Source organism: Puma concolor, chromosome C2, assembly GCF_028749965.1.
Source record: "Puma concolor isolate L17-30 chromosome C2, mPumCon1.1.hap2, whole genome shotgun sequence".
Taxonomy (NCBI): domain Eukaryota; kingdom Metazoa; phylum Chordata; class Mammalia; order Carnivora; family Felidae; genus Puma; species Puma concolor.
In genome coordinates, this window is record NC_141675.1 from 75,651,628 (window position 1) to 75,674,917 (window position 23,290).

Sequence of the window (23,290 nt, forward strand, 5' to 3'; positions counted from 1 at the left end):
GGAATCATAAAAAACTAGGCTGGTTTCATTCTGTGGAACCTGAAATGGAACCTGGAAAGCAAGGTTCATGTCACATTCCCCTTTTGGGCCTTCTTATCCATTGTCTCTGTTTTATGTGGAAAGAAAGAGGGGTGGGGCTCTTTATGCTGAAAGAAAGAGGGGTGGATATGAGCAAATGCCAAGAAGAGAAAAGGGGAATAACTGGTCAGACAGCTATTCTTTCTCAAGAAACAAACGGCATTCTAGGAAACTAAAAAACTTCCTATTTGCCAGAAATTATATAAGGAATATAGAACAGAAAAAAAGACATCAAGCCAAAAAAACAGTAGCCCCTTGTTTTGTCTTATCTTCTACATCTAGGAGATAGGGTTTCTACCCCTCTATGCTTCTCTCTACACTGGTCCAGATAGCACTCAACGTATGCTTCTCAGTGTGACTCAGAAAAGGCTACAAGTACAAGACAAAAACAACCCATTTTGTTTAGCATATGACTGCATCGGGGATTCAGTAAAATTCAACAGTGAGTTTTAACCAAATATAATGAGAATAGGTGGAGGCACTTCCACCTGTTGCCCACCTCCCTGCTCAACCCTTTCCTTTGCAGCTCCCTATGGAAGGAGAAGTTGCTGAACTGCTGGGTGTCATTATTTTGGAATGCAATTGAGCCAAATAGGGAGACCAGGTTCAACTCCCTACAACCCAAGGAGGTTAAGGCAGGAGTGAGGACTGAGTTCCTCTCTCTCTGTCAGCAGCCTCCTTCTCACCCTACAGCAAATACTCTTTTTTTGATTGAAATGAATTCTATCAGAACTGGAAATTCTACCGACAATACTTCTGACAGCCTACTATGTGCAGGGCACACTGTGCTAGAGCTAGGGATAAAAAAAAAAAAAACAAGAAAACAAAACAAAAGCATTGGCCCCTACTCTTGAGCCATTCACAGTCTAATGGGAAAGGCAGAAACAATTTCCATATACTACAGTGTTATATAAGAGCTAAGCTCAGGTATCTATGGAAATTAAGAGTCTGTGAGAGCGAAACTGAAGTTGGGGAAAGATTCCTTGAAGAAATGAGGTCAGACTGAAGGCTGATGAATGTGTAGAAGTTAGACAGGCCAAGAAGGATGGGAAAGGTCTCAACAGAGAGAACCACATGAGCACAGCCCAGAGACACACACAGCATCCTTCCTTCAAAGCAACAAAACCCCAAATCCTTACTCATCTGCATAACACATACCACTTTCAGGGATCAAAGGAAGAAAGGAAAGGAATTGGTTACATATAATTTAAGCAATAAACTTTGAAGAAGTGCATTAAAAAATAAAATCCATAGCTCTCTCTGAGGAAATATGAATAGTAATAAACAAAAACAAAAATAAATCTTTTAGAGTGGCTTTGGTTAAAGCAAACAACTCAACTTCCTAATCTCCACAGGCAGGATGAAATTGCAAGTGGCCTTCCAATGACAAAGCTGGTGTTGACCCCGAAATCACATGAGGCAGATGGAAGACAAGCTAAACAGCACACACATGGCCGTTGTGTAAATTCCTAACCTCACAGCAATTTAAGTAAGAGATGACATCATAAGCCCTATAAACCCATGGAGGGAAGGGCCTTTCCTGGCTGGAGACTGGACACAGCACTATCAAAGAGTTGGGTTTGGGCCTCATTCCCAGCTCTATCTTTGTCTGTAAAATGGTTCATCAATATGAACTCTGTCCCACACTCCACCCCTTGGAAGCCTGGGTATTGACTGACTCAACTCGATAAAGGTGTAAGGCTCGGGCTAGAGAAACAGCAGATGCCCAAAAACATCTTTGTCATATTCTCAGCTACAAGCACAGTTTATTCTCAGCCTTTGTTTTCTTGCTCTGTGCCTTAGATTCTCCATCTGAATATGGAGAATTCCTCCTTATTTAAGGAAGATAAACTAAATAACTCCTAATATGGCTTGACCTCCTTGAGAAATGGTCATGTGTCCCAGATGACAGGCCCTAGGAAGCTAGAATCACCTTATTCTACTGCAATAAACCTGAAGGGGCAGATGCAGCATTATCATGTTCAACCAATGTTTCTTTCACTCAACAGTGTTTACTAAGTACCTCCTATGTGTGAATCATAGTCAAAACTGACATTGTTTTCTAGCCTCTTCCCCTATCCCTTGTCTGTGAGGGATACATCAGAGAAACTGGCCACGCTACATACCAGCGTGGGCTGTACTCGGCAAAAATTCCATCTCAACCCAGCCCTGTCACATGGGAAATTCAGAATAAACTAAGTGACTGGGAAGCCAGCAAAACGCTGTGTTCAACTCACCTGGGGATGCTAGTCAGGTAGGTCATGACATTCAGGAAGTCTTCCTCTGGGATGTGTTTGAACCCCACAAACTCTGGAAAAGTGATGATGGGGGCACCGTCTTTCCCTCGGCCTCCTGCAACAAAAACGGGTGGTCAAGATGTTAACAAAATGTTTTCATGTCACATCTCTGCAGGTAAGCGACTTTGATTAATGTCAAGTGGGGAGATACATACTGGCCTTCCCCTTTTCCATCTGTATTATTTCAGACTAGAAAGTGTGAAGGCTGACATGGAACTATTTTGAACAAGTCTCCTCTTCAGGCTTGCTCAAGTGATATTGTGAGAATTCAATTTTTAAATCCTCTGAAGACAGTTAGTGTATAAAAGATAGTACTAATTTAATTACTTCAGCACAAGTGGAACAGTAAGTAATGTCAATACAAATATATAATATTGTTCTTAATTTTTGTAGTCAATAAATGTCAAAGTTAAAGCATGGTGGCCAAGTGAGTTTTGTTCTAAAGTCAGCCTGGTTCAAATTCTGCTCTGCCACTTAATTTCTATGTGACTTCATGCAAAGATAGTTCATCTAAATAGGATTTTCCATAAATATATATACATATATAATAGGAATAATATTTTTACCTACCTCTAAAGGTATTGTGAGATTAAGTGAGAACATATATGAAAAACACATTAGTACAGTGCTTATTACATATAAGTGCTTAATAAATAGTGACCATTATATGGTTATTATTATTACAAGGAGGCAATATTATATTTATTATTATTACAAGGAGGCAATAACCACCTGCCCTTCAATAACTTACCAACAGGGGTATAAAACATCACTGTAAGAATAAAAATGTAAAATTAATATTTAAATATTTAATCCAGGGGCACCTGGGTGGCTTAGTCGGTTAAGCTTCCGACTTCAGCTCAGGTCATGATCTCACTGTTTGTAAGTTCAAGCCCCTCATTGGGTTCTGTGCTGACAGCTCAGAGCCTGGAGCCTGCTTTGGATTCTGTGTCTCCCTCTCTCTCTGCCCCTCCCCCACTCATGCTCTGCCTCTCTCTCAAAACTGGATAAACATTTTTAAAAAGTTTTTATGTATTTAATCCATTGGAGCAGAGGCCACTAGATTAAATTAAATGGATTATATTTCCTCATCTCCTTGCAGCTAGATGCAGCTACATGACTGAGTTCTAGCCCTGTGGTTCTCAAATTGTGTCCCAGGTACCCAGGGAACCACGGTGAACTCGCAAGAACATCATTAATATTTTAAATGTTTGAGGGAAACAGCAATAGTTGGCATGTATCAGACAACATGCATGCTACTAGCTTGAGGGAGTTCACAGTTTCAACATTAAATTGCACTACATTCTTTTGAAAGTCATTGCATCCTTGTGAAGTTGGGGTTTTGGTGACTGCTGAGATAAAAAGCAAGTGCAGTATGAAAATTAATATAGAACAGGAAATAAAGGTGGTGATGTCCAGTCTCATTCCGAGATTCAAGATTATTGTAGTTACCCATGAATGAAATGTAAACATTACTTTTTCTTTCAATTTACATGTATTATTTTTTCAAACAGCTACCAAACTGTTAGGACATACAGACTTACTAAGTGATTTTAACTGTTAGGTATTGCTTTTGGCCAAGAAAGGCTGTGAAAATACTAAGATAGACTGAGATATATATCTGAGACTGAAAAACTAAGCACCAAGAACTGAGTAAATTGGGGAATCTATGCCCTCCCTGACAGGATAGGAGCTGAGTTGCTGAGAGCACTTCCAGGTTATGTCTATGGAGGGAAACCACTTTAAGAAAAATAATGCCTCCCAAGAGAAGCCAACTACAAATGACTGCATGTATTTCACATATGTAATGAAAGAGGTAGGGCAGGGTGTGGTTTAATGACAATTGTGTGATTAAGAAGGGTGTGGGATCAATGAAGAAATTACAGAAAAGGGCAACTCAGAGAAGCAAATGCAGGTCATGTCTTGTCAATGATGTTATCCTAAGGAAGGAGGGACCTGGCCTACCATCATGAGAATCTAGGCCAGTCTACCAGATGACAGTACCATTAAGGTTATCCAATCCACTCTGCTGCTCTGAGTCCATACCTGATAAGCATCTTCTGATTATACTCTGACTTTCCATGTAAATTTCTTCCAAGGCAAAAAATGTGCTGTCAAGCACATCATGAAAAAATTTTCATCATGAAAAGATTAAGTCAGTCTTGTAGTTTTCTATACCAGTCTCTTCTAGGTATTGTTCACGTAGGGTTAGGCTCTCAGAGACCAATCGCAATGGAATGAAACTGTGTGAGACTTGTCTGGATGATTAGACATTCTTCTCCAGGAAGTAGCTCCTTAATAATTCTACACGTTTATTTTAAATTTAAAAAAAACAGTTAACTGCATATTAAATGTTTGTCAAACTTTGACTTGGAGATTAAGATGCCTCATCATGCTGACTGAAAACAACTTAAATCAGGATACTATCAGCTTTCACCTCATATTTTTCCTCTTTGCAGTCATACAGCCATAGGAAGTCTTAGATGAATGCAAATTAAGAGAATTTACATCTCCAGTAAGGCTAAATTTAAATGCATTATAACACTGTACTAATTGCATAGCCAATATTTGCCAAGAAAATGGCTAAAACATTTTAAGGAATCAAAACACCCTAAAAATATTCATTAGGGCATGATTATACTATTTAATGATTGTCTTTTACTGTTGATTATAAAATAAAGCTCTTCACACCTAAATGGAGAAAGATAGGTGGAGTGTTCTTGTATCTTGGTTTATACCAATACTGAACACCAGAGAGGCCCAAGGTTGACTGGGGACACCACCTGCGGTTGAACATTAAACGTGACAGACAGAAGCACCAAGGAAACAAAGCTAAGCCTCCAGACAGCCATTGACCACCCACACCACGGCATTTGGTGCCACCTTGTGAGAAAATGTGGAAATGCAAAAGGATGAAAGCGTACCAAAGAAGCCCTATTCAAGGAAAATAAAGAACACCAAATTACTTGGAAGTAAAATGGTGACTTAAATAAAATAAATTTCAGTACTCCTGGCATAACTTTTACCTGTTCACTAAATGGAAGAGGACTAGGTTTACTGCAGAAAACAGTAGTGAGTACTTGAGAGACATAAAATTGTTCCTATGAGGGTCTGAGTGTTGGCTGGCACGGAGACTTCTGTCCTACTATAGAGGAGAATTTGGAATGCTAGCAAATCCTATAGAAGATGGTGAAGACCAACAATGAAAGAGAGAGTGAGGCAGTTAATGCTATTTGCCTTCCAATATCCATTTTCCTTTTCTCTCCCTGCCAAAAAAAAAAAATTTCAGCTGGGAAAATGGCAATACCACTTCCTGGGAGGCACTTTAGAGAACTCAGGGCCTGGGATACCAAATCATCTGTCCTACATAATATTGTCCCACATCCTGTGTGATTTCTGAATATCTTAATAGAAACTCTATGTAAGTGAAAAATCCATTTATAGTGATATTTATAGTGATCAGATCCTATAAACCCAGTTTTATACATAATAATAGAGGGTTTTTTAATATTTTTCCATTTTATTGAGACATAACTGACACAATTAACAATGTATTAGTTTAAGGTATGCATATAATGATTTGACATATGTATACATTATAAAATGGTGACCACAAAAAGTTTAGCTAATACCCATCACCTCACAAATCACCTTACAATTTTTTTTCTTCAGATCTATTCTCTTGGCATTTTTCAAATACACTATACAGTATTAACTATAGTCACCATGCTGTACATTACATCCCCAGAACTTAGTTATCTTATAACTGAAAGTGTGTACTTTTTTTTTTTTTTAATTTTTGTTTTCAACGTTTATTTATTTTTTTGGGGACAGAGAGAGACAGAGCATGAACGGGGGAGGGGCACAGAGAGAGGGAGACACAGAATCGGAAACAGGCTCCAGGCTCTGAGCCATCAGCCCAGAGCCTGAGGCGGGGCTCGAACTCCCGGACCGCGAGATCGTGACCTGGCTGAAGTCGGACGCTTAACCGACTGCGCCACTCAGGCGCCCCGAAAGTGTGTACTTTTGACCACTTTCCTCCATTTTCCTCACCCCCACCCCACCTCTGGCAACCACCAATTTTTTTCTCTGTTTCTGTGAGTTCACTTTTTTAAGATTCCACCTACAAGTAACATCATAAAGTATTTGCCTTTTCTTATCTGACTTATTTCACTTAGCATAATGCCCTCAAGGTCCACCCATGTTGTCACAAATAAGAAGTTATTTTTATATGGTTTTAATATATACTAAATTTTTCAAGAATGCAACTACCCTACACATTCAAGGAAGTTAATACCTACTTTGTTCAGAATGTATCAACTTTGTTCAGAACTGTATCAACCATTATTTACCCTTTCAGAAAACCATTACAGTAAGGCTACTCAGGGTGTCTGATCACCTATACCACACCCCAGCATTTACAGCTATCACATTCATGGTAACCAAGCACCTGACTACTTTATTATTTTTTTCTAGTATAGCTAGAAATACATATTGAAATACATATTATTTTACTATGTTTATTTTCCTTTTATTTCTCCTTTATTGCTCTCCTTTACATTTTCTTTTTTTCTTTTTTTTTTTCTGTATATACATAAACAGGGGGTAGCTATTCACCCTCTCTGAGCACACAACTAAACTACACTGCTAGCTTCCCATGCTATCAAATGTATCTATGTAAGCAATCCAGGTTCAAGTCAATGGTGTATGGTGTGTGCTGTTGTTGAGCCGAGGCTTTTAAGAAGCAGTATGCTCTCTTTTCCCTGTCTGCTTTCTGGATACAAATCATGAGACAGCTTTTTTTTCTTGAAGATGGCGGCGTAGGAGGACGCTGGGCTTACCGTGCGTCCTGCTGATCACTTAGATTCCACCTACACCTGCCTAAATAACCCAGAAAACCACCAGAGGATTAGCAGAACGGAGTCGCCGGAGCCAAGCGCAGACGAGAGGCCCACGGAAGAGGGTAGGAAGGGCGGCGAGGCGGTGCGCGCTCCACGGACTGGCGGGAGGGAGCCGGGGCGGAGGGGCGGCTCGCCGGCCAAGCAGAGCCCCCGAGTCTGGCTTGCAAAAAGCGGAGGGGCCTGACTGACTGTGTTCCGACAGCAAGCGCGACTTAGCGTCTGGGAGGTCATAAGCTAACAGCTCTGCTAGGAAAGCGGGAAGGCTGGAGGACAAAGGGAGGGAGAGCTGCTGAGCCCCCGGACGACAGAGCTCAGGTTGGTGGGGAACAAAGGCGCTCGCCAGCGCCATCTTCCCCGCCCATCCCCCAGCCAAAATCCCAAAGAGAACCAGTTCCTGCCAGGGAACTTGCTCGCTCTGCGCAAACACCCAACTCTGCGCTTCTGCGGAGCCAAACCTCCGGCAGCGGATCTGACTCCCTCCTGCTGCCACAGGGCCCCTCCTGAAGTGGATCACCTAAGGAGAAGCAAGCTAAGCCTGCCCCTCCTGCCCCTGTGCACCTTGCCTACCCACCCCAGCTAAGACGCCAGATCCCTAGCATCACAAGCCTGGCAGTGTGCAAGCAGCCCAGACAGACCACCCCACCCCACAGTGAATCCCGCCCCTAGGAGAGGGGAAGAGAAGGCACACACCAGTCTGACTGTGGCCCCAGCGGTGGGCTCCGGGCAGACATCAGGTCTGACTGTGGCTCCGCCCACCAACTCCAGTTATACACCACAGCACAGGGGAAGTGCCCTGCAGGTCCTCACCACGCCAGGGACTATCCAAAATGACCAAGCGGAAGAATTCCCCTCAGAAGAATCTCCAGGAAATAACAACAGCTAATGATCTGATCAAAAAGGATTTAAATAATATAACAGAAAGTGAATTTAGAATAATAGTCATAAAATTAATCGCTGGGCTTGAAAACAGTATAGCTGACAGCAGAGAATCTCTTGCTACAGAGATCAAGGGACTAAGGAACAGTCACGAGGAGCTGAAAAACGCTTTAAACGAAATGCATAACAAAATGGAAACCACCACGGCTCGGACTGAAGAGGCAGAGGAGAGAATAGGTGAACTAGAAGATAAAGTTATGGAAAAAGAGGAAGCTGAGAAAAAGAGAGATAAAAAAATCCAGGAATATGAGGGGAAAATTAGAGAACTAAGTGATACCCTAAAAAGAAATAATATACGCATAATTGGTATCCCAGAGGCGGAAGAGAGAGGGAAAGGTGCTGAAGGGGTACTTGAAGAAATAATAGCTGAGAACTTCCCTGAACTGGGGAAGGAAAAAGGCATTGAAATCCAAGAGGCACAGAGAACTCCCTTCAGACGGAACTTGAATCGATCTTCTGCACGACATATCATAGTGAAACTGGCAAAATACAAGGATAAAGAGAAAATTCTGAAAGCAGCAAGGGGTAAACGTGCCCTCACATATAAAGGGAGACCTATAAGACTCGTGACTGATCTCTCTTTTGAAACTTGGCAGGCCAGAAAGAATTGGCACGAGATTTTCAGTGTGCTAGACAGAAAAAATATGCAGCCGAGAATCCTTTATCCAGCAAGTCTGTCATTTAGAATAGAAGGAGAGATAAAGGTCTTCCCAAACAAACAAAAACTGAAGGAATTTGTCACCACTAAACCAGCCCTACAAGAGATCCTAAGGGGGACCCTGTGAGACAGAGTACCAGAGACATCACTACAAGCATAAAACATACAGACATCACAATGACTCTAAACCCATATCTTTCTATAATAACACTGAATGTAAATGGATTAAATGCGCCAACCAAAAGACATAGGGTATCAGAATGGATAAAAAAACAAGACCCATCTATTTGCTGTCTACAAGAGACTCATTTTAGACCTGAGGACACCTTTAGATTGAGAGTGAGGGGATGGAGATCTATTTATCATGCTACTGGAAGCCAAAAGAAAGCTGGAGTAGCCATCCTTATATCAGACAAACTAGACTTTAAATTAAAGGCTGTAACAAGAGATGAAGAAGGACATTATATAATAGTGACAGGGTCTATCCATCAGGAAGAGCTAACAATTATAAATGTCTATGCGCCGAATACCGGAGCGCCCAAATATATAAAACAATTACTCATAAACATAAGCAACCTTATTGATAAGAATGTGGTAATTGCAGGGGACTTTAACACCCCACTTACAGAAATGGATAGATCATCTAGACACACGGTCAATAAAGAAACAAGGGCCCTGAATGACACATTGGATCAGATGGACTTGACAGATATATTTAGAACTCTGCATCCCAAAGCAACAGAATATACTTTCTTCTCGAGTGCACATGGAACATTCTCCAAGATAGATCATATACTGGGTCACAAAACAGCCCTTCATAAGTTTACAAGAATTGAAATCATACCATGCATACTTTCAGACCACAATGCTATGAAGCTTGAAATCAACCACAGAAAAAAGTCTGGAAAACCTCCAAAAGCATGGAGGTTAAAGAACACCCTACTAACGAATGAGTGGGTCAACCAGGCAATTAGAGAAGAAATTAAAAAATATATGGAAACAAACGAAAATGAAAATACAACAATCCAAACGCTTTGGGACGCAGCAAAGGCAGTCCTGAGAGGAAAATACATTGCAATCCAGGCCTATCTCAAGAAACAAGAAAAATCCCAAATACAAAATCTAACAGCACACCTAAAGGAAATAGAAGCAGAACAGCAAAGGCAGCCTAAACCCAGCAGAAGAAGAGAAATAATAAAGATCAGAGCAGAAATAAACAATATAGAATCTAAAAAAACTGTAGAGCAGATCAACGAAACCAAGAGTTGGTTTTTTGAAAAAATAAACAAAATTGACAAACCTCTAGCCAGGCTTCTCAAAAAGAAAAGGGAGATGACCCAAATAGATAAAATCATGAATGAAAATGGAATTATTACAACCAATCCCTCAGAGATACAAACAATTATCAGGGAATACTATGAAAAATTATATGCCAACAAATTGGACAACCTGGAAGAAATGGACAAATTCCTGAACACCCACACTCTTCCAAAACTCAATCAGGAGGAAATAGAAAGCTTGAACAGACCCATAACCAGTGAAGAAATTGAATCGGTTATCAAAAATCTCCCAACAAATAAGAGTCCAGGACCAGATGGCTTCCCAGGGGAGTTCTACCAGACGTTTAAAGCAGAGATAATACCTATCCTTCTCAAGCTATTCCAAGAAATAGAAAGGGAAGGAGAACTTCCAGACTCATTCTATGAAGCCAGTATTACTTTGATTCCTAAACCAGACAGAGACCCAGTAAAAAAAGAGAACTACAGGCCAATATCCCTGATGAATATGGATGCCAAAATTCTCAATAAGATACTAGCAAATCGAATTCAACGGCATATAAAAAGAATTATTCACCATGATCAAGTGGGATTCATTCCTGGGATGCAGGGCTGGTTCAACATTCGCAAATCAATCAACGTGATACATCACATTAACAAAAAAAAAAGAGAAAAACCATATGATCCTGTCAATCGATGCAGAAAAGGCCTTTGATAAAATCCAGCACCCTTTCTTAATAAAAACTCTTGAGAAAGTCGGGATAGAAGGAACATACTTAAAGATCATAAAAGCCATTTATGAAAAGCCCACAGCTAACATCATCCTCAACGGGGAAAAACTGAGAGCTTTTTCCCTGAGATGAACACGACAGGGATGCCCACTCTCACCGCTGTTGTTTAACATAGTGCTGGAAGTTCTAGCATCAGCAATCAGACAACAAAAGGAAATCAAAGGCGTCAAAATTGGCAAAGATGAAGTCAAGCTTTCGCTCTTTGCAGATGACATGATATTATACATGGAAAATCCGATAGACTCCACCAAAAGTCTGCTAGAACTGATACATGAATTCAGCAAAGTTGCAGGATACAAAATCAATGTACAGAAATCAGTTGCATTCTTATACACTAACAATGAAGCAACAGAAAGACAAATCAAGAAACTGATCCCATTCACAATTGCACCAAGAAGCATAAAATACCTAGGAATCAATCTAACCAAAGATGTAAAGGATCTGTATGCTGAAAACTATAGAAAGCTTATGAAGGTAATTGAAGAAGATTTAAAGAAATGGAAAGACATTCCCTGCTCATGGATTGGAAGAATAAATATTGTCAAAATGTCAATACTACCCAAAGCTATCTACACATTCAATGCAATCCCAATCAAAATTGCACCAGCATTCTTCTCGAAACTAGAACAAGCAATCCTAAAATTCATATGGAACCACAAAAGGCCCCGAATAGCCAAAGTAATTTTGAAGAAGAAGACCAAAGCAGGAGGCATCACAATCCCAGACTTTAGCCTCTACTACAAAGCTGTCATCATCAAGACAGCATGGTATTGGCACAAAAACAGACACATAGACCAATGGAATAGAATAGAAACCCCAGAACTAGACCCACAAACGTATGGCCAACTAATCTTTGACAAAGCAGGAAAGAACATCCAATGGAAAAAAGACAGTCTCTTTAACAAATGGTGCTGGGAGAACTGGACAGCAACATGCAGAAGGTTGAAACTAGACCACTTTCTCACACCATTCACAAAAATAAACTCAAAATGGATAAAGGACCTGAATGTGAGACAGGAAACCATCAAAACCTTAGAGGAGAAAGCAGGAAAAGACCTCTCTGACCTCAGCCGTAGCAATCTCTTACTCAACACATCCCCAAAGGCAAGGGAATTAAAAGCAAAAGTGAATTACTGGGACCTTATGAAGATAAAAAGCTTCTGCACAGCAAAGGAAACAACCAACAAAACTAAAAGGCAACCAACGGAATGGGAAAAGATATTTGCAAATGACATATCGGACAAAGGGCTAGTATCCAAAATCTATAAAGAGCTCACCAAACTCCACACCCGAAAAGCAAATAACCCAGTGAAGAAATGGGCAGAAAACATGAATAGACACTTCTCTAAAGAAGACATCCGGATGGCCAACAGGCACATGAAAAGATGTTCAGCGTCGCTCCTTATCAGGGAAATACAAATCAAAACCACACTCAGGTATCACCTCACGCCAGTCAGAGTGGCCAAAATGAACAAATCAGGAGACTATAGATGCTGGAGAGGATGTGGAGAAACGGGAACCCTCTTGCACTGTTGGTGGGAATGCAAATTGGTGCAGCCGCTCTGGAAAGCAGTGTGGAGGTTCCTCAGAAAATTAAAAATAGACCTACCCTATGACCCAGCAATAGCACTGCTAGGAATTTATCCAAGGGACACAGGAGTACTGATGCATAGGGGCACTGTACCCCAATGTTCATAGCAGCACTCTCAACAATAGCCAAATTATGGAAAGAGCCTAAATGTCCATCAACTGATGAATGGATAAAGAAATTGTGGTTTACATACACAATGGAATACTACATGGCAATGAGAAAAAATGAAATATGGCCTTTTGTAGCAACGTGGATGGAACTGGAGAGTGTGATGCTAAGTGAAATAAACCATACAGAGAAAGACAGATACCATATGGTTTCACTCTTATGTGGATCCTGAGAAACTTAACAGGAACCCATGGGGGAGGGGAAGGAAAAAAAAAAAAAAAAAAGAGGTTAGAGTGGGAGAGAGCCAAAGCATAAGAGACTGTTGAGAACTGAGAACAAACTAAGGGTTGATGGGGGGTGGGAGGGAGGAGAGGGTGGGTGATGGGTATTGAGGAGGGCACCTTTTGGGATGAACACTGGGTGTTGTATGGAAACCAATTTGACAATAAATTTCATATATAAATAAAAAATAAATAAATAAATAAATAAATAAATAAATAAATAAATAAATAAAAATAAATAAATAATTAATTAAATAAAAGCTAATGTTTGCCTTTTCTGACTTCCTTGCTGGTAGAAATGGCTACATGACACAATTCCAGGATGAGACATAATCAGAAGTCTACCAAGAGCTTCTGGGAAAATTTTTGTTCTCCTGGCAAAAGGGACAGAAGAAGCCAGCATTGCTCCTTTTCCTTCTTCCTGCTTTGGACACAGACTTGATGTGTGGAGCTACAGCAGCCATTTTGACATTAAGACTAAAAACAAGAGAAACATCGAGAGAACCACAAAGATGCACCCTTAATGTCATTGAGCCACTGGCCCAATACCAGGAATTTCTACTTTTGGGCTCTGTTATGTGGCTTAGAAAACAAACAAACAAGTCCTATAGGCTAGGTTCTCTTATAGCCAGATACCACATGACACACTTTCCTTAAAAGAACCCACTTTACCAATGAGAAGCCTGAGGTTCACAGCAACAATCTAATCATGTTGGAATGTGAACACAGAATTATCTGAGTCCAAAGCCTAGAGTGTTTCCACCACATTAACCTGCTTATATTCTCTTGTTTCCTAGCTAAGCCCTAAATTTAGAAATATCCCAAGTTCACTGGGAACATGCCAGTTGTCTTTCAAGTCAAGAGCCAGCAGAGGCCCAGCCCTGGTCACTATCCAATTCCTGCTGGTGGCCCCTGTTCACAGACCTCACCGTCCAAAGGCTTCAAACCATCTGGCCACAAATCTGGGTCATCCATGGTGCAGTGAGTCCCTGCTCTCCCACCAGCCATGGGAGCACACTCACGGAGCACGGCAGGCCAGGCAACTGGGGCCTCACTGAAGAAAAAGCTCCATCCTGTCCTTCCCAGCATTCCTGGTTGATGGGGCCCCAGCTCTTTCCAGAGCTCAGTGGAATCTGCACAAAGTCTGCAGCTGGGACATCCTCACCCTGCTTGCCTGAATCAGGAGAACTGCTGTGACCCTGAACAGAGGCCACAGCTCAGTGGCCACAGGGCTGAGAAAAGACCTGAGTGCAGAGATTTCTGTTTTACAGCTACACAGGTACCCACAAGGGCCTCATTGCTGACATTGGCTGCCACTGGCAGGTAACGATGAAAAGCAAGCCTAGTAATTCCAAGAAAGTGCTGACTCAGAGAACTTGATATTCTTGGCTACTGATATTCTTCCAGACTTGCAATACTGCAAATCCTACCACAGCTAATCCATGCTTCTCTCTCATAGGATGGGGAAACTTGAGGCAACAACATGACAAAAGAAGCTAGAAAATGAAAGGATTGTCTTTGCCACAAAGTGACTTTCCTAGAGCAGAGCTGTCCTCTTGGTCCAATGCGCGTGTTTATAGTTCAATGTTCTACATTAAAGAGTGACAATTAGGGGCGCCTGGGTGGCTCAGTCGATTAAGCATCTGACTTCGATTCAGGTCATGATCTCGTGGTTCATGAGTTTGAGCCCCATGTCGGGCTCTGTGCTGGCAGCTTAGAGCCTGGAACCTGCTTCAGATTCTGTGTCTCCTCTCTCTGCCCCTTCTCCGCTCATGCTCTGTCTCTCTCTCAAAAATAAAGAAACATTTAAAAAAATTTTTTTTTAAAAAGAGTGACAATTATCTCTATTACTGACTTCGTTGTGGCATCATACACCACTTCAACTGTGAGCATAGCTTTGGTTCCTTATACAAACTATATCATACTGAAAACTATTCTTTGTAATATAATCCTAAAATAAACATTTCTATGGGATTAAAATATACCAGGAAAAATACTCATACAGTTGGCAGTTGCAATGCTAATAAGCATTTTTCATACACTGCATCTTTAATCCTCCAAGTTATGATGATCCCACCCATTCATTATACAAGTGAGGAAAGTAAGGCTTAGGAATTAAGTTGCCAAAGAGATGCAGCTGGTCAACAGCAGAACCTAAATCCGTATCTAGGGCTGTCTGGTACCCATTTATGTTTTCCTATGTCATCCTAAGAAATAAGAATAGAGAGAAGCACTTCAGTAACACTCAAAGGAGGTAACTTTGGAGCACTAAATGCACACATTAATTGGTCACTAGACTTCTTCCCCAGATGAGCCATTATCTACGCCAGAATCATGCGCTGGGGCATTAGGGTTTTGGCGTAAGGCTATAGAAATCCACTTCACCTCACGCCTTCATCCATTCCAGACCTGGATGCCCATTAGCGTTGCAGCCTTCTGTGCCATAAGACCACAGCAGCAGTTGCCAAAAACCCAGAGGGCAGTCCCCACCCTGCCTTTTGTTTTTCAGTGTCCTAGGCTCACTGTGAGAAGCTAGGAGGCTGCACCTTCAGGAGGCTGGTTAGGCACTCCCGCCAGGGCCAACACTGGGCTGCCTACGGCAGTGATGGAGGAGCAGGACTCACAGGATACACCAGGAGGACTCGGATAATTCTGAACTGAGCACTTATTATATCACAGTCTCTGTTCTAAGTGATACAGGAAGAAATAAAAAAAAAATGAGGACTCTGCTTATGGAGCTTTCAGTAACTATATGAGCAGTGATCAATGTGGAGGAAAGACCAGAGAATTCCCCAGAATGTCTGGATTGTGTAAGATGTCCCCACCCAGGATGTGACTCATGGATGGGAGAGGTATCCCAATAACGGAGACTGCATTTCCCTCAAACTCGGTAGGATAAAGATTTTGGAGCAGATTAAATATGATTTAGCAAAAGGAAAGAAATGCGCCTTTTTTTTTTTTACATCCCATGTTGTAGAGTTAAATTCATACCAACTACATACTCTCTGAAATGGAACTAAGGTGGCTTTGTTGCTTTTTTTCAGAACAGATGTAAAGATGAGGAAAGTGACTTGCCATCTATTCCTCTGTGACATGTGCTAAGGACAACTAATTTCATGCCATACTTCTAAGACAGGTCTAAATATAATTCAGGGTTTGGTATGTACCTCCAGTTTCAGTAATGAAAGTCATGTCACCATTAGCTAAGTGAATAAGAAAGAAGAGTGTTCTGGTAATGACAGCTTCTCAGGGTTGTGCCTAGGCTCAGAAAATTTCTAGCCTCTTCTGAACATTAGCCTCTCTTTATTCCCAAATGTTCAATGGAAATCAATGCATTAAAATTAGGTCCATAAGAGCTAAGAATAAAAGACAAATCTCTCAAAGAACAAATAACCTCACCAGTGCTCGTGAACCCTCAAAACCAAACTCTCTAAAGGTTGGATCTTGGAAAAATATCCAAGAAGAATGTTGGGAAAATGTCATGATGGCAGCTGATATCAATAGCCATTTCTTTTTCCTTCCTCAAAATCTTTTTGGCTCTGTTCTTTACAACCTCAAGGAAATGTACTCCCTTAGGAAAGATTAAATGACACCCAACAGCAACAGGAATGATATCTCTGAGATCTACCCTCCTCCAGATGGACATTTCTCAGTTCATTCTAGGTCTGAGAGAGGCTTAAGATTAAGACTTGGGTGTACTGTTCATTAGGGTTCATTAAGATTTGCGTGTACTGGGCCCTCCCGACAAGACCCCTGCCCCCACAACAAAATCTAAAATACAAACTAATTTGCCCCTTACCTGAGAGAATGGCAAACTGTCTGTGAAGTTGTTCAATTATATCCACTGCCACCAAAGGCCTGATTTCCTGTTGCATGATTTCATCTGCACAAATGAAATACAAATTAGGTTAAATCCTTGTAAATTACAAAGAGAATTTTAAAAGGAAGAAATGGAAGCTTCACTACTCAGGAAATCTGGGACTTATCAAAATATGGTTATACGCACACTATTCTCTTGCACACTTGATTCCTGAGATGCAGAAATGGATCTGGTTTTGTGTGGTTTGAAGCTTATACCCATGAGCACAGAAGCACACTTCTAGAGCCTCTCCCAAGGTTTTAGGAGGGACCAGTGCAAGGAAGGGGCCCTGAAGTTTAAGCTTAGGTAGCTTCACAATATACCTGCTAGGATGGTCTCATTATCAAGGCAGGTACTCAGGTATCTGCCTACTCCTTTAGGTCTGCAGGACATTTTAAATACAAACAACATAAATCATCAGAGTTCATCTCAAGCTGGGTCATAAAATCAATCTGAGATTTATGAAGGTTCTTTGCTTTTGTTTCCTTCCCTCCCTAATTCCTTCCTTTTTGCCTCCCTCCTTAGTTACCTCAATGCCTTTTTATTTTTTCCCCTTCCAGAATACTTCAAGGGGACTCTTCCCACTGCCAAGCATGTTTAAGGAAGCACTTCCCCATTTTGCTAATTAAAGATGCTCCATACTGAATAAAGAGGTACATATTTTCAAGGCAAAAATTCAAATCGTTCAAGCACAAACCTACAAATGTCCTCTAACCCTAAGAGTGATCTATAGGCCCTATGATTTGTATTCTATCCATTTAGGAAAAAGAGATTAGAGAAGGGAGAAGACTGAATGGAAATCCTTCACCTGGGCTGAAAAGAGAAAGGCATTTTCAACTCTCACTGCCTAAGATATCATTATCCTCATTTAACTGTTTCCCAGGGAATCTCAAAAAATGAACTGGTTATTGTTTCTACAGCAGTTAAACATCAAGTTAGATTAAGGCATGAGTCAAACAGTCTTGTACATTGATGCTAAATAGGAATCTCCCATTGATTCAGCCTGGAGTTGGGGTAACGTTTTGATATTACAATGTTGACCAATCAGAAGGTTATATTAGGGAAGCTCCTCCCAGAGCCTTGGTTTCCACTTCTGGGCTTTTGTGTGAAGGTTCAAGGAGATGACACTTACAGGATGTACATGATGCTCAGCAAATGCTAGTTATATCCCTTGATCTGGAAAGGCCTTTCCCATATATGCTTTCTGAAAGTCTTGTTAGGCTGGGGGCAAGTGCCAACTTAAATGCCAAGACCCTTCTCAATGAATTCTACCACTCTCTCTGGAGGAAAGCAGGTAAACCCAGGCCAGAGCTCCTTTACCCCTCCTTCGTCTTTCCACCCTGATTTCACTAAAAATTCACTAATTTCCTATTTCACTGTTAATTTTGGTGGATGCAATTATGGCACTGTAGTTCTACTTGGCAAAAAGGGAGGGCCTTCTCTGTTTTATACATGAACTAAAGTATTTAACAATAACATAAGCCTAAGGTCTGATTAAAAATGCTCAGGCACTACCCCCTACCAAAAATGTATGGGGCAAGGGGAGGGGGAGATGAAACCAGACTGACAAATGTGGATAATTGTTGAAGTTGGTTGATGGGTCCATGAGAGTTCATTGTATAATTCTTGTGCATATGTTTCAAATTGTTCATAACAAAATGTAAGTTACAAATGGACACCAACATAGAAAATTTAAGCAGAAATAGGAGTTACATAATGGAAGAGTTTTTCAGAATATAATCTCCCAGTGGTCTGGGAAAGTGGCATATTCAAAAATAGAGCTGGGTTATTATTTTTGCATGCCTGAGGGAGCATATTTAAGAGATAATGACCCCAAAGAAAAACCAAGATTATAAAATATATCGTTATTGTACCTCAATATTTGAGGTGTGCTTTTGACATTTTAAGGAGGTAAGAGCTGAAAATGGACAACAGAAGTGAGTTAAGCCAACCATCCCCCAACCCATCTCATTTTTTAAGTGAAGAAATGGAGACCCAGAGAGATTCTGACCCTGCCTGTGGTCATCTAATTTAAGCATGGAGGTGGGCTCAGCCTGGGATCACCTGACTCTAAGAGGGCAAATCTCAGCCTTCTGTGATAGGATTCCCAGACCCTTGGTCTTCGGGAGCACTGTCTTTGACCACCGCTGAGAGGATAACTAGTGTCTCTCATTGTGGGAATCTGTAGAGGTCTGCGTAGCCTTTCAACAGAGACCTTTCCCACCTGAGGTTACCAAATGAACAGGACTAAAATTTAGAATTTGTTTTTCAAGCATAGAAATGAGCTGGTTTGCCTTTGCTGAAAGAGCTTGGCCCCCAGCCAGGGAGGGATAGGGTTATCCTTGAAGATTTCCCAGCAAAGGAGCTTCATGACCCCATCTGGCTGGCTGCAACAGATCATGTGAGTTTCTCAGACTCGGCTGACCCAGAGCATGGAGATGACCTCAGACACACCCAGCTTTTAGTGATGCCTGACATCTATGGGCCTGTTGGAATAGGGGCAAGGTTGGTTCAGCCCCAAAAGAGACATAAAAAACCAGGCCTGCTGCTGGAGGGCCTTGCTCTCCACTGCTGCACAGATGGGGTTGGGAAGCTCTTTAGTCTAAAGGAACACCTTCCTCTGCAGTGGGAAAGAACCCAGACAGCCCTTCCCCCACATGGGAAGGGCGGTTTCTGCCAACTTCTAGCTAGGCTGCCAGAGCAAGAACACTCTGAGTCTCAGTGTCCTCTGTTGTGAAATGGCTTTTCCTTCTCTAGAAACAGTTGAGCCTGAGCAGTGATAACCCACCGAAGTGGTGGTCCCTGATGCACTTTGCCTGGCCCCTTGGTCCTGTGTGGAGGCTTCCTGTTTGCTGCTTGCTATTTTGGATGTACATGGATTAGGCAGAAGCTTATCTCTTTCAACCCTCATAAGGCAAGGGGAGGTGATCATTCAACATCAACACAATTTCTATCCTGCACAAAGTTACAAATAGATCGGGGAAAAACTTGTCCCTTTTCTATCCCTGATAAGTATACAGGCGTGAGATTGTATGCTACCCAGGACCCACAGTTCCAGAGATGCAGAAGGCATCAAAGTTGCACAAACAGCCTCCTAGGTGGTGGAATAACAAACCTAGTACATCCCATGGAAACTCAGCTTAGGAAGGCAGTAAGCAACACCCCTGTGTCGTCCACTGCCCAGTCTGAGCGAGCAATGCAGGCTCTGGGGCAGGACCTTTCCTACTGATTGCACCCACCCTCACGGCAGAGGGCAGGGAACTGCTGATAACGGCTTTATGCAGTCTGAGTTTGCAACTGATCAGGAATAAAGGGAGTAAAACCCTCAGCCTCCCACTCTGGCTGTTCTGAAAGTTCAGTCACACTGGGATTTAAAAGTATGGTCTGAAGAGAAAAAGAACCAAATTGCTAAATAAGTAAGTTAGGGGAACAAAGTGTGGTCTGGACCGAAGAGGGAAGGCAGCCCCAATTTTGACGGATCTTGCCACACTTCTACTTTGCCAAGAGAATCTGGTGAACAGAAAAAAATGGAAGAGTTTGCCACTTAGGTGGACTAGGAATGGGCCCAGGATCCCCAGTCTCAGTCTCTGTGCAGCACACTTCTCTGCTAGTAATACTAATGAACACCAGCTGTGAGCTGGCCCTGACAATGCACCTCACAGATTAACTCATTTAATCGGTCGGATAATGACAGTAAAGGAATGCACCTTTTCACTAAAATGAACCTCCTCCCACCCACCCCGCCCTCTCACCCCCACAACTAGACCAGACTTGACTGCCAGGAAAACACTTGTAGACCAACAGCTCTGAGAAATCAGTTGCCAGGCTGGTAGGAAGGGCCATCCCACGGGGTCACGCATTTCACTTCTCTTTCTCATTGGCCAGGTCAGAAATAACACAAACCCATTTTCCTTCTTTTACTGGGCCCTGTATGAGAGCAATGGTTAACCCAAACCATAAGACTTAGTATTGAAGTCTTGTCTATAAATTAGCAATGAATAAAAGGCATGTGAAAAGCAGATGGAAGATTTTTTTTAAGGAGAAATCTAGAATTTTAATAGCAAGAACACTGAAAAATGTCCAATTTCCCACTAGTCAAATAATGCAATTAAAACAATAATAGAATACCTCATTCATTCATAAAATAACTGAGACTCTAACACCCAATCCTGGGGTTTTGTTGGAAAACTAATACATGTACATGACCTTGGGGTGTGAAGCTGGTAGATCCCTTTTAGAAAGTGGTTTCACAATATTTTATCCAGTGATTATTGTGTAGTTACATACCAAACCCTTTATATGCAGCATCTCATTTAATCCTCAAAACAATGCTAAGGGTGATATTGAACTAGATTTGCTCATCCAAGGTCAACCAAGGTCATCCAAGCTCATCCAAGGTCAAGCAGAGCCAGAATTTGAACCCATCTCATTCTGAACTCCAAAGCCCAGCATCTTAACCATTGCAATACAGAGTTTCAATACACAGTCATTAAAATCTTCATAATCTTTTATTCATTCATCTAATATCTGGAAATTTAGGCCAAGAAAATAGTAAAATTAAAATGTTATACATAAAAAAGGTAGACTGGAAATACTATTTATAAGAGTAAAGAGATGAAAGCATTCATTATATAATTGTGAAAACCATCTCCACAGAAAAAGATTCAAAATATAATATCAAGGACATAAAAACTATATGTGAGGTGAGACGGCAGACAAGTTTAAAAAAAGAAGAAGAAAGTACGTGGTGTATTTGTGCACATGTGTGTGAGCATATGAGAAAAGAATACTTGAAATAGTTGTGTTAGAGTAACGGAATCATATTGTTCTTACCCACTTAGCTTACATACAGAAAAATATGCTCTGGTAGCCTTTATTTTTTATGCTAATAGGACTTTATTGAAGTACCATTTACATGCAGCACAACGCACAGATCCTCAGTGTACAGTTTCATGTATCTGATAAATATATACACTCACATAACCATCAAACAGATCAAGATATGGAACATTTCCATCACCCCAAAAGCTTCCTTGTGACCCCTGCCCCAGACCCCACACTGTTGGGAGCTCCACGTTCCACAGCCCTCCCTCTCATAAATACATGTGTTAAAGACCACATGGGTGGCTCTGTCACTCGTGATCCAGTGCTCGGGGCTGGCAGGGCAGCCCCACACATCTACTCTTTTAACACCACTGGAGACCCAGGGAAATACTTCTCCACATCTCTTGATCTATATCCTCAAAAGAAAGGACGTCTGCATCCAATGCTATGACGGTTTGTGGGTTGTGCCACTGCTCGTATCAGGGACAGACGCTGCTTCAGAGCGCTGGAAGGATTGGAGCAGCGGAAGTGCTTAGGTAAGAGAAAAGACAAATTAATGAACATGTCAAATCCTCCCTCTCACATGGTGTGAATGTTGTAGATTCTTATATAATTAAATATCTGCCCAGTCCTACCAATCATCAACCTTCTTTCTCCCTTCTTTAATTTTTTTTTGACGTTTTTATTTATTTTTGAGAGACAGAGCATGAGTGGGGGAGGAGCAGAGAGAGAGGGAGACACAGAATCTGAAGCAGGCTCCAGGCTCTGAGCTGTCAGCGCACAGAGCCCTACATGGGGCTCAAACCTACAACCTGTGAGATCATGACCTGAGCTGAGGTCAGACGCTTAACTGACTAAGCCGCCCCTAGATCACTTTTTTTTTAATTTTTTAACTTATTTTGAGAGAGAGAAAGAGTGGGGGCGGGAGGGGCAGAAAGAGAGGGAGACACAGAATCTGAAGCAGGCTCCAGGCTCTGATCTACCAGCGCAGAGCCCAAAGTGGGGCTCAAACTCACAAGTGTGAGATCATGACCTGAGCCAAAGTCAGATGCTCAGCTGACTGACCCACCCAGGCGCCACCTACTTAGATCACATTTTAGATCACTGCTCTCAACAGAGCTCAAATTATGTGAAAATCTCAATTATAACAACAGTGCTTTTGCTAACATAAAGGCAAGAAAAAAAAATATATTTTATGGATTAATTAGTGATTTACAGATTACAGATATCTTCATTACCCATCCAAATTTCATAGGGCCATCAATACAACACTCAGAAACACAATAATTCAATTTTTTTCATCTTTGCTATTTTCTGAATTTTACTCATATAAAAACCACAGCTTTCTACACATTTTAATTTTGTTCTTATGAGAGTATGTTTATAAGGTAGGTGGGAAAATAAAACACGTTTTATTTAACTGTGGCACGTGGGCCTCCTTTTGTACTCTTGTCCCAGTCTCTGTCGGCAATGCCTGTTTAAAACTACTTTGAAAACTGGTAAGATATTACTAAGCATAGCATTTCTGTTTTTTAATATTTATCCAAATCCCTTTTCTCCTTTTTCTTTCCCTCACAAAGTTGATACATTTTTTTTAAAACTCCTTAATTTCTGCTGACATTTCACATCGTACCCTTGTAGGAGACAAGCACTGCAGAGGTGGAAGTTTCTATGTGATGAGTTTCCTTA

At 41.3% G+C, this 23,290-nt stretch overlaps 1 protein-coding gene across 4 annotated transcripts in view; it reads right to left on the reverse strand.

Annotated features, from left to right (window-relative positions):
• MCF2L2 (MCF.2 cell line derived transforming sequence-like 2) overlaps positions 1 to 23,290 on the reverse strand; it is a 267,461-nt gene that overhangs the window by 214,328 nt on the left and 29,843 nt on the right. For 3 of the 4 annotated variants that reach the window (XM_086674819.1, XM_086674820.1, XM_086674818.1), the window contains exons 2-3: positions 16,718 to 16,801; positions 2,316 to 2,430 (exon numbers count right to left, since the gene is read on the reverse strand). In XM_086674819.1, the coding sequence (XP_086530945.1) occupies positions 2,316 to 2,430; positions 16,718 to 16,801 (199 nt within the window). Of the gene's footprint in view, positions 1 to 2,315; positions 2,431 to 16,717; positions 16,802 to 23,290 lie in introns of those variants that run through there. The other variant, XM_086674821.1, reaches the window with a different exon arrangement.